At 34.2% G+C, this 12,563-nt stretch overlaps 1 protein-coding gene across 1 annotated transcript in view; it reads right to left on the bottom strand.

Annotated features, from left to right (window-relative positions):
• Positions 1–444: 444 nt before the first annotated feature.
• Positions 445–12,563, bottom strand: part of RCOR1 (REST corepressor 1) — a 108,541-nt gene continuing 96,422 nt past the window's right edge. Inside the window, exons 9-12 of the mRNA XM_031953213.1 lie at positions 11,491–11,568; positions 11,195–11,252; positions 8,951–9,180; positions 445–8,207 (exon numbers count right to left, since the gene is read on the bottom strand). Coding sequence (XP_031809073.1) covers positions 8,166–8,207; positions 8,951–9,180; positions 11,195–11,252; positions 11,491–11,568 — 408 coding nt within the window. The 3' untranslated portion in view covers positions 445–8,165. The remainder of the gene's footprint in view (positions 8,208–8,950; positions 9,181–11,194; positions 11,253–11,490; positions 11,569–12,563) is intronic.

Raw genomic sequence — 12,563 nt, forward strand, 5'->3', positions numbered from 1 at the left:
CAAGGAGGAAAGGAAAAGACACAATGAGGCAGAGTGCTCTGGTAAACTGACTCAAAGGCAGGCAGCAGCCATGGGATGATCCATTAAGTAGATTTTAATAGGGAAAATTTAACTTCAGGGACATGACTGGGAATTCTGACAGGGCATGGCAAGGTGAGATAGCTCAAGACCTCTAGAGGGTAAATCTCAGAGGTTTGACAAGATTAGAATTTCCAACTGTATGGCCTCCCCAGAGGGTAGGATCATTGGCGCTAAACTGATCTTTCTCCCAGCTTAATTCAGGGATCAGTTCTATAGTTTCAGTCCAACATACCATTCAGGACTTCATCAACAGGACTGGGTGGGGATGAGACAGAAAACCAAAGATTATTTCTTAGCTTTTGCATATGGATTCTGGGTGTTGATGCTATTCACTTGGACAAAGATGTATAGAATTCTCACAGATTTTGGTCTTTTTTTTTTTTTTTTTTTTTTTTTTACTCTTGGCTGATGACCTGATCCCGATTCCTCTTTGCTGCCTTGCATGTTTTAGTAGGGGAAGGAAAAAGAGAAATAGAAAAAGGGGAAAGAGAAAAGGGATGGGTTTTGAATCATTTGAGCTCAATTTCCGGTTATCTAACTGTATCTTGACTCCTTATCCAAAAGGTTATATATAATGAAAGATTGTAGTCACCTCTGCCTCATTTTTCTTCCAATCTGTCAGCCATAGTTTCTGTGGTTTCTGTCATTGACCACTAAAGTAGTAATTATTAAAACTTTTAAGTGATTTTGAAGAACTAATTAAAGCCATGCACTTTGCAAGTGGAAAAAGTGAGCTCCAGAGATGTCCAGAGAGCTCAAGAGAGCTCCATTGTTCATAGGGAAAGTAATATTGGAAACCAAAGTGTCTTAACTCAGTCCAGTTAATATCTTTTACATCATACTATGCTGCTTCATAGCTCTCTGTAATCTGTTAGTATATATTACGAGGAAAAACTATATGTAACTTTTAGCAAATAAAATAATCTCACAGTTGCCTGAGAAAGATTAGGTTACTTTATACTCCCTCACACAACTGGCATAAGGTCCAAATTAGAACTTGTGGGAGAAGATAGTTCGGGAGATGAAGGGGAGGCCTGCAAGAAATGTAGTAATAGGGCAGAGAACACTTTAAAGTTTCCAAGAGATGTAAATATTTATCATGACTGTTAAGAAGGGAGACTTCATCATCCCTCTTTAAAAAATCGTGGGGGAAAAAAGTAGGAATTTTTTAGGAGTCAAGCATGGACAAACCATGATACACTAATTTCATGTTCATTTCTGAAAAGATTACTCAATAGCCAGCTTTGGGAAATGCCAGCGACACAGTATTGCCAAATTTCAGCAAGTTATTTGAAAAGAGTTTCTCATGATATCCTGGAGGATATAGATGAAAAAATTATAAATCCAAATATCCACATAAAAATTTCTTGACAGAGTTGTCCAAAATGTAATGGGATATCATAAAAGTTTAAGTTTGTCACTGGAAATGTTCAAAACCCCTCAAAACAAATCAAAACCCAAAATACCTGAATGATTTCTTGATTAAGGATATTTTAGAAAGTGAAAGGCTAACGTTGGCCCTCCCCAGTAGAATAAGGCAACAGTTCAGGCTCCTCCCTTCTAATCATGTGTTTTTTGAACAACAGTATTAACGTTTAAATATGTTGTAATATTAGCATTTATTGTTTTTATTAAAGGCCAGGCAACGTGCTAAGCATGAGAGGTATAAAATAAAAAATATGACCAAGGAACTCACAGCTTAAGGGTAAAGTCCATTAATCAAAGGAAAAATAATGGTAATTAACTTCAATATCTTCAAGATAAAAGGAAATTAAGAGTCAGGTCTCACTATTAGCCATAAAACCCCCAAATTACTCAGATTTAATTCAACATTAATCCCCACTTCATCTCCCATTTCATATATATTACTGGTCTTATACCTCAATGAGATCAAAGGTATACAAAAAGGCTCTGTACATGAATATTTGTTGTACTTTTTGTGGAAACAAAATTCAGTAAATGACCATTCATTGGAAAACAGCTAACCACATTGTGGTGCATGAATACAGGAATAAAAAACAATGACTGACCTAAACACAAGCAGAGTTATATCAACTGATACACAGCAAATAAAGCAGATTAAGAATCATATCATGTTAGGTCCAAGTTGCAAACGTTTTTGTCATAAGGCAGAGTTAAATGTGATAGAAAAGGAAAGGAAATGTACATAAGGCATCAATAAAATATTTAAACTGCTGCTGCTGTCGTGATCTTCAAGCATGACAAAGTTCTAAGCTTGCCTCCAGAAAGCTAAGTCAGGATTAGATTCATAACACCAATGCCTAGTTAAGAAATGAACTTTGTTCAGAGTGATATATTCTACATTTGTCTTCTATCTTGTATGCTATCCATTTCCATATTCTCTTCTTGACATACATAAAATCTTTAACATAAAAACAATGCTTATTAAGCTTTATCAGTTTCAGAAAAAAATTTAATTTTTTAAATTTAAGTTTTTCTTAATGTTATTTAGTTTTTAATTTTAACCTATTCATCATGTTTGAATTTCTGGATGAAAGTTTCTCAGGACCAATGATTTGGAAACTGAAAGTTGTCTTGTTTGGTCACCTTATCTTCATTATACTTTTTCTTGTGGAGTCATGTGAAAACTGTTACATATACATCAAAAACTTGTTCTTGAGACTTTCTTAAGTCTAGGATCATAGAGGCCTTTTTGTCATTAAGCAAAATTTAATGAAAGTTTTTATAAAGCTGGATATTCCAACAGAATTTTAATAAGAAACATTAGTATTGCAAAAACAAATAATTAACTTTCCCAATTTTCTATGAATTTGTGGCATTTTATTTCTTAAGTATTAAAGCTTAAACTACACTAAAAGTTTTGGGACATCCTGTATGTGTGTGACTATTTACCATATGTATGCATCTGATTAGAGTTGCATTTCTTATTTTATTATAACATTTTCAAATACATTGCTACCACAGCACTAATAAAGCCTTCTGATTCACATTTGAATTTACCTGGTTGCCTAGAGCACAAATGGGAAGGTATCCACATCTCATTAGCCCAGTGATCATAACATTATAATGGGGACCTTTGGTGGTTGACCACCAATGCAAGAAATGATTTGGGCTGACATTATCTTTATAGATACTGCTTCCTCTGATGAGATTGTAAAAAAGTCAGAAAAACAAAGGCAGATCACTGTAACTCTAAACCTTATTTATTCTTTCTTGCTGTTATTAAACACTTCCACCTGTAGTAAATCTGATTGTTTTTTCTTTTTCTAACCCTGGAAAAAAGAAAAACAGATACCTAGACTAATACACATTTCTTTAAACAGCCACAACCTAACTCATATCAGCATGTGGGTCGCCCAAGGAAATTGATTAATTTCAAAATGCTACAATAGATCTTTCTTATCCATCTGAAATATGGGACTATTATAGACAAATCCAAAGCAAATGACCATGTCCAAACCCACATTTCACAGTATTATTAATATTTTGACTGAAAAGCTAAAAAAAAAAAAAAAAAAAAGTGAAGTCCCTTATGAACAATCTTAATACCATTTTAAGAGTTATGACATTTGTTGACTGTTCAATTAGCTCTTCATGAAATTGAATGTAAGGGAAACATGGTTGAGTCTGAAAAGGGCAATGGATAAAGAGAGATTCTCTCTTTCTGCTCAAGTAAATTTGCACTAAAGAAACTTCAGAAATAAAATGTGTATAGAGATAGAGCCCAAACATATTTGATTTCTTTATCTCAGGAAGGGATTAAGAATGAAGAAAAGAGGATTCAATAAAAGGTTTGTTAACTATTGAGGTAAAAAAAAAAAAGGGGGAGGAAGAGAAGGGATGAGGAAGGAGAGACACTGCTAATTTCCAGAGATGACATTTTTGAAAAACTAGCTTCCTGTGAATACTAACTCCAAATCTAGAAACAGAAAACACCAGTTTAGAACATTTCACTGTGGAGGGGAAAGGTGTTTTTACTCCATGTTTTATTACATCCATGGCTTGAAAAGGTTTTATTTGATATCAGCAAACATTGCAAATCATAGAAAAAACGGAATTATGCAGAATTTCACATGAATCTTCCAATCTCCACAATAATTTCATTTACAATAAAATGATAATCAGAAAAACAAGTTACCTTTTACCTTTCAATGGCTTAGCAAGTTTATAATGCTATGAACATTCACCACAATAAATGTGCTGAATAATAATTAAAAAAAAAATAAAACAGGCCCAAGAGACATTAAAATATTACTTACAACAGCATTATTACAACATACTTTCTTTAAAATTCCAACATGTAATTTATCACTTCAAAAGCTATACAGCATTTCCATTATATTTGCAAACTTAACCTTATACATCTTTTAAAATCTTGAAAAACTTTTTAAGCTGTCTAAAAGCACTTAACAAAATTGATAAAATCTACATAATGGAATAATACTATACAATCCAGTATAAATTTTCATCTTCAGAGAATATGACTGTAAACACTCATTATTATACAACATGCATAGACTATACTGACCTTCCTTCTTCTGAACTGTTACTGCAATTGTGCTTCACGATCAACAGAAAAAGCTCCACAAATCCAGGGAGTGGCTGAAAGATTGTAGGCAATTAGGCCCCTGCATTAGATCATCAGCATCAGACTAGCTAAAAACTACCTCAAGTCAATAAACAGGGATTAATTTTGTTTTAAAAGCTTGAATCCTAGGTCATTTGTCAATAGACTTAACAAGGGGAAACTGAGAGGCTCTTACTTCTGGTGGGCGCCATATGTAGGGCCTTGGCTCAACTGAGGAGTCCATGGCTGCTCTGGGCTTATCTAGCAATGGCCCAGTGAGCTGTAATGCACTGTTTGGCTCATATTTGGTGTGCAATTATACCAACAGTATATCAGATATTTAGAAAGACAAATAAAGGGCACAGTTTAAATTTAAAGTGACAATGAGTATATTTAAGTGGTATAGGTATGTTTAAGAGAACTTTTTAAAGGACATTTTAAAAACTAGTTTGAACACCATGGTAAAACTTTTAAAACCCAATGACTTTCTGTAGATTAGAGGCTTATGTGACCATTAAGGGATCCTCTGTGTTGAAAACTTTTACAAATAACTTATCACGAAATCAATATCTTTATTGGTATGAACTTATTGAGACACAACACAGTGGTTGTGCTACATATACTACCTATGGCTCCTGTGGACCAGAGCATATACTGTAAATGTCCATAACTGCTCAACTATTAAGCACAACTGAGGCATAGTCATTTCCTTGGTTAAGAGAGCTATATTACAAAATTGATCACTGTGTTTCAGAAACAGTTAACACAATATTCAAGTAACGAGGTGTTTAAATGGTTAAGTGGAAAAAAAATTTACCTAGTACTTTACATACCTATGAAAAATTAAATAAAACAAAACGTAATTTTCTTATGCATATGTAATACACTTTATATCTCTGAGGGATTCTAAACTAAAAGTTAAACTATTATTTGCTTTAATGATACTATATTTTGCACAATAACTTATAATTAAGAGAAATAAATTCCCATTTCCACAAAAATTTATAATTATGACATTCACATTGATAATTTTTAAGAAAACAAAATTTAAGTGAACATTACATCTTCTGCAGTTATCATTGCAGACTTTCACATGTCTGAATGCCACCATTTGATGCATATAATTCTTGATCCATTAAAATGGGTCTTAATATAAATAAGACCGAACTGCTTAGCTTTTAAAGCTAAGTGATTTCTTACATTTAAAACATCATTGCAAAGACAGTGTAATGAAAATCAAAGGTAAAAATACAGTGCTATCTTATGTATATGGCTACAATGGCAGCAGTCAAGCAAAGATGGGTCACTTATTTTTTCCTTTTTTTCTATCAAATGAAAATTATATGCTATTTATTATACTTTAGGGAGTGTGCCAAAACATACCTGCTAGGAAACATGAATGGTAGCTTGATGGGACTGGAGCCTAATTCACTAAAGGTAAGACCTGGTGGTATTAACCTGTTTGCCATTCTAAATTAACAGGCAATAGCAGCTGGCTTCCAAAGCACTGCCATAAAGGACTATTTTTTATTCAGAGTATCTGTGATAGGAAAAATGAGCTTTTTGGCAAAGCCAAGGGGACTCCTGCAGCAATAGTTGCTGATGTGCTGCCATTAGCATAGAGAAAGCATGTATGGTTGCTTTGGAAAGACGTGCAAAATTGTCCCTTAATTCTTCTTCCCTACACTATCCCTTGCCAATTCCCCAAGTCAGCAGCAGGCTATTTTTTAAAAAAGATGATTATTCTATGGTTGATGATTCCCACTGTCATCATGCAAGAGCAACCCAATTGCTGCCCTCTAATCTTTCCTCCTCTGATTTCCTCAATAGCTTCCACTAAGTAACACAGACCTTGTTTAGGTGCAAAAAGGAAAAGAAAACATTCTCTTCCAACTTCTGTACTTGAGTAAACTTTCTCGAAAAGCATTTTCTAAGAAATTTACAGTTCCCAAATGACCCTCTTCTTAAGCAGAGGATCAACTAGCTTAAAAAGCAAGGTACACAGAGGGACTTAAAACACATGACCAATTTTAATTGCATATTTTAGGTTCTTAAAAGAATATTGTACCTTAAAGCATCTGGCAAGCATTTTTTGTTTTTGGTATTGAAAACAAAAACTAGAAATCAAAATTGATGATACTAGGAAAAAGTTAATTATATATAGTTTGAATTTAACAAGGATCTGAATCTGTGGCTTGCTAAGTTTGCTCTTCCTTCACCTTTCCATACACAAGGTCTGGTTAAAAGATAATCTCTTCTCCAAAGTTTTGGTAAGAAAATGTTTTAGCAGTCCAGCCAAAAGGCATTATCCTACTACCTTGGAATATCTTTCTTATTAGTCTTCTTTGATCAAAAAAGTGACCAACCATTTCTACACCCTACTCTCTGACCCATGTATATTTTATCTCATGTTGGTGCATAGGTACACAAAAGGGGGTCTGATTGAGAAGCAAGTTATACAAAGAAGAAAGGGAAGTGCAGTGAGCTTTCACCAAGTAATCACCAGTCATTCAACTACTCATAAATAAGGAAAAGTTCTAAACCTATGCTCCTGTCAGGATCTATGGCAAGCACACTCATACTTGCCACCCCTCATATAAATATAAATCATCTTTGGCAAGCAGCAAGCTTTAAGGAAAAGAAGATGACATTGAAGCATAATGGTGATATGGATGCCAAATGTAAAAGGCACCAATTCCAAATGGATGAGCACCAGATAAAAGTTGTTTGGATTCAATCTCTAGGGAGTGCTGAGTAGAATGTAGGGAAAGGTGTGCCTGACCAGGATTACAATGCAAAATGATGAGTGTGGTGGCACGTGACTTAACCAAACTTTGAAACTACAGTAATACAAGTTAGTGAGTTTTCCACCGAGACAGATTATTAGGGGTTGGCTTAAAGAGACACCTGCCATTAAACCATTATGGTCTAATAATTACAAACCATCATTACGACCTAAGTTGAGGAGACCATGAATGGCATTAGAATGCCAAGCACTAAAAAGTCACGATGCAGTTTACAAACATAGACTATGTTTTCAGAGAAAGCATGATGTCTCAGGGGGTGGTCAGTCAACTCAAAAAATGAATAGGAGGCTCTTCCTGGAAAGCTAAGAGTGTCACTATTATAATTACAATACGCACAAAGCAAAGATTACAGGCAATACAAAGACCTTCTGAGCTGACTCTTTTCCCCCATCCACTCCCTGCCGATTACTGTGAGACTATTGAGAGAGTAGCTCCTACTTATGGAGACAGTTCAAAAATAAGCCCATAAGCTATGTGGGATGTGGTGATTCTCCCCAGCATTCAGGCAGGTACCGATGAAATGAAAAGCATACTGGGAAGTGGAGGCAATGCAGAGGAATGAGCAAAGAATTAAGGCAGTTGCAGCACAGGACTGGAAGTGTTTGCCTTTTTTGGTAATAGCTGCTTGTCCACATAGGTATGATGCAGATGGCTGTCTGAGGTTCGGTAATACCTGATATCTTGAATAACAGTAGTTAACGCAAATTATTCTAAGCTACTCAAGTCTTTCATGAAGCGGATGCATATCTGACATCAAGAACAGAAGTAGCCTGTAGAGGAAGAGAAAAATTACATATTAGACAAAATAACTACAAGTGGGCATCAACGGAAGAGAAACAGTACAGCAGAAAGAGTGGTAGACTAAGGCAGGAAATCAAGGTGTCCAGCTCACTATGTGAGCTTTGACACTAGCAATAAAGCTAATAAGAGCTAAAACATACAGCACGACTTTAAGACTTACAAAGTACTTTACATACATTTACTTGATTTTATTATAACAACTTTGTGAAATAGGTGCTACATTACTGATAACAAAACTGGGGCTAAAAGAGTTTTAGCAATTTGTTCATGGGTCATACAATTAGTAATATCTGAATAATATGGGAAAGATACTTTAAAGAAACCATTGGCTTATAAATTCTGATCTACTTCAAATTACAACTTAAAGTAATGAACTTTTTCTAGTTAAGTTAAATTGATTATTATAAAAAAGTTACAGAATCTGCACTGCATATTATTTACACAAAAGTGACCAGAAATTGATTGGAGGGTGCATATGTGAGAATATTTTTCTATAGTATGAACAAGATATAAAATTACTGATACATCTAATTCACAAGGTAAGGAGTAAAGTACTTTCCAATTCTTAAAATACCACAAAAATGCAAGATGCTTTTAGTTTCATTGTAACCGAAGGATAAAAATATTTCTATTTTCAAATTCACAAAGAAATTAGAAATTGACTTGAACAGGTTACCAAAGAAAAGAGCCAGATTTTAGTCTGTAGACTTACTTCTTCCTCTTCTTCAGGTATTTTAATGGGATTATCTGGGGACTTTATGGGTTTCTGTGTACTGGTTCCATTGGTTTCTTCTTTGCCATGTTCTGCTTCCCATTCCTGTAAGACTTCATCTATGTTGAAGCGGCGTCGGTAATTTACAAAAAAGTTTTTCACTTGTACCACTGATTTGTTTCCAATAACATCTGAGATCGCCTGAAAATCTCGGCCATATTTCCTGATTGCTAAAGAATTACAGAAGTCCCTTTAGTGCCAAAGAAAAATAATATTCCATCTCCTACTCACTCCCAACAGAGAATGTGTAATACTAAAAGAAAACCCTTACAAAAAAATGGAGAAAATTGTTTCCTCCATTTTATTTACTTTGCATATAATTGTATAGGACCGACTAAAATGTGCCACTTGGAGTCTTTAAGACTAGACTATGGCAAGTTCTAAGAATTGGAAATAACTTTGAATATGGAGCTGGATTATTGTCACTCAAGAATAATTCGAAATAAGTTCAGACAGGATCATAAACAGAGAATTGGTAACCAAGTGACAATTTCTTCTACAACAACCAACAGAAGAAAGATTATGACTTGATTCAATGTAATGAGCGCCCACATTGATGAAAGCACAAATTCCTTTGGTGCTAAAACATCATTAGATGAAAATTTGAAAGATAATGGGGCTACCAAATACTCTACACTGGTTACAAAAATCAGAAAGTGCCAGATTTATAAATTAGAGCACAATATGGAATTATATCAACTAGGAGAATGACTTTCATACTATCTAATCATAAGATAACTGAAGTCTAACAGAAGACTATCAGAAGGGCTTAAATTTGGCAAATCTTTATTAATTAAGCACTTACAAAAAATATGAGGTGTACGGGGGAAAAACACCCAAAATAGCTTGTGTCCACAAGAAGCTTATTAAAATTACTAAGTATGAGTTGTGGTAAAACACAAAATATGTACAGATAAATAGAAACAATTTTGGAGGAGTATAGGGATTGTCAAAAACATGGTTATAAAAACCTGAGAAATGAAAAAATGGTAATTAAATGGAGACAATGAACAGATTTCCCCAGAAGTTTAGCAATTAAAGAGCTAATTGCCTGAGGGGATGTCAGGGTGAGGGGAGAAAGGGAGAAATTCCCAGAAAGACTCACAGACGGGAATAAGGATGGGCTTTTGCAAGGAAAAGAGCTACTTTTCCTTCAATGAAAGAACTACAATTTTCTTAATAAAGTAGGAAGTTCTAAGCTGAAAGGGCTTAAGAAAAGAGGAAGTAGGACACATTATAGAATCAATATCAAAACAAAATATTAATGGCAAAAGGACAAGAAAGAGTATACAGTTGAACTGATCAACTCATAAAAAATACAGTGCCCAGACTACTAGTAGATTATAGCAATTAAAAAAAAAACATGCCTGGTATAGAAATAATGAAACTTCAAAGAAAAGAACAGCGAATGTTGATGGCAGAAAGAGGGCTATCAGGTGGCATCAAAGAAAAGAGACTATTTTAAAGCTTTGCTACTTACTATCCCTGTGAACTTAAGCAAAATAACTGCTTTGGGCATTAGTTTCCTGATTTGTAAATTGAAGTAGTTGCCTTGAGGGTTTAGATCCATTCTAGGGGCAGCTAGGTGGCAGTGGATAGAGCACCTGCCCTGAAGTCAGGAGGACCTGAGTTCAAATTTGACCACAAGACACTTACTTAACACTTCCTAACTGTGTGACCCTGGGCAAGTCACTTAACCCCAATTGCCTCAGCAAAAAAAGTTAAAAAGAAAATTTAATAATAATAATAATAATAAAAAAAGATCCATTTCAGTTCTGTAGTTATGATTATATGATATTATCAACTCAGCATATTGGAGAGTTGGGCAGGGGGGAGGGGAGAGAGAAGAGTGTGTCTGTTGGAAGGACTCATGAAAAGCCCACACTGTACTAAAGAGGCCTGTCAGGGATGGAGTATATTCTGGAGAGAGACACAATTCTATGAATTAAGCTAAAGACAGGTAGGAAGATACTTACTCAACATACAAGAATCTCAAATTTAATCTCAATTCAATAGATTCAGGAAATCAGTCATGATGTAGGATCTATTTTCTTTTTGGATTTCATCACCAAAAACCCACAAGGAAACAAAAAGTTCTAATACCCATACAGTCAGACTAATGTTATTAAAGTCAACTTTTTATACATTGCAAAGCAAAAGGAAGAAATGTAACTTCCTTCATACCTTGTACAGCAAGAAGCTGTTCTTCTGTGGTCCAACGTGCATTAAACTTCTGAATAACCTAAATTTCATCAGAATAAACTATTATTAGCCCATTTATACTTGGAACTTTGTAAGAGAGGAACTGTTTTCATTTTCCTATTAATGAATAGAAAAGACAAAAATCCTAAAATATTGAAATTTTACTTATCCCTCCCTTACCCCCAAAAAGCTGATGGCCAGGAATAATAGATTAAATACTTTACACATTAAGAATCACAAGGTTATTGAGAAAAAGGGGACTGTAATGATGGTTTTACCTCTGGAAGTCTATATTGTTCTATTCCACCATCAAGTTTTTCTTTGAGAGCGCTGTTTGTCTGTTTAATATTCTGAATCTGAAAGTAGAGGAAAAAACTTTTTTTTAAATGAATAAAAATCCTATGATAGTTCACATTTGTATCAACACTAGATACTTAGATACTAGTACTAGATGCTTAGTGTTTCCTCATAATATTACAAATTAGAAAATGTATATAGCATAGATAAACTGAAGCTTGGCATTATTAAATAACTTGATCCAATTCTTCTAACTCTGGTACTCTTCCTTTTATACATTATTTTTAAAATAAAGGCTAATAAAAAAGCTATCTGCACATAGGTATAACATTTTAATCAATTTGCATGTATAAAGACATAGACGAAATCTATGAAAATTGCAGATGACATGAAATTAGATTCTGTAAGCTGACAATGAAAAATAGTCAATATTCAAAAAGATCTTAACTGATTAGCAGTTTGACAAATAAGTTTCTGAAAGACTTTCATTTAAGCTTGATTTAAGGAAAAATCTTCCTAAGAACAAATCAAAGATTAAATGGTCTTTCTAAAAGGTGGTAGAGTCATTATTGTGTTATAAGAAATTATAAGCAGGATGATTTCAGAAAAATTTGGAAAGACTTATCCAAACTCATACAAAGTGAAGTGAACCAAATCAGAAGAACTTTAGTCACAGTAATAGCAATATGGACAATGAAGAACTCTACATGATTTAACTATTCTCAACAAAACAATAAAATTTTAAATAAAAATCTTAAAAGGTAGTGGATTCCTACTCTTTGGCAACCTTCAAGCAAAAATATTTCTGAGTAGTTTCCTTGTCAGATTTGTATCAGATTAAATGGCCATTACAGAGATCATTTTCATTGCTAAGTATCTATGCAAGATACTTTCAATAAAAGAGCCAAATACTGATTGATGGACTGTTGTGCTATGAAGGCCAGCTGTTTCAAATTTAAATTTGGAGTTACAGAAGAAAATTGTGCTGTTCATATCCTTTCAACACAAAATTCTCCTGCTAAGCACAAGCAAGTCAAAGAAAGAGCAAAGGCTC

The sequence above is a fragment of the Sarcophilus harrisii genome, chromosome 2 (genome assembly GCF_902635505.1).
Source record: "Sarcophilus harrisii chromosome 2, mSarHar1.11, whole genome shotgun sequence".
Taxonomy (NCBI): domain Eukaryota; kingdom Metazoa; phylum Chordata; class Mammalia; order Dasyuromorphia; family Dasyuridae; genus Sarcophilus; species Sarcophilus harrisii.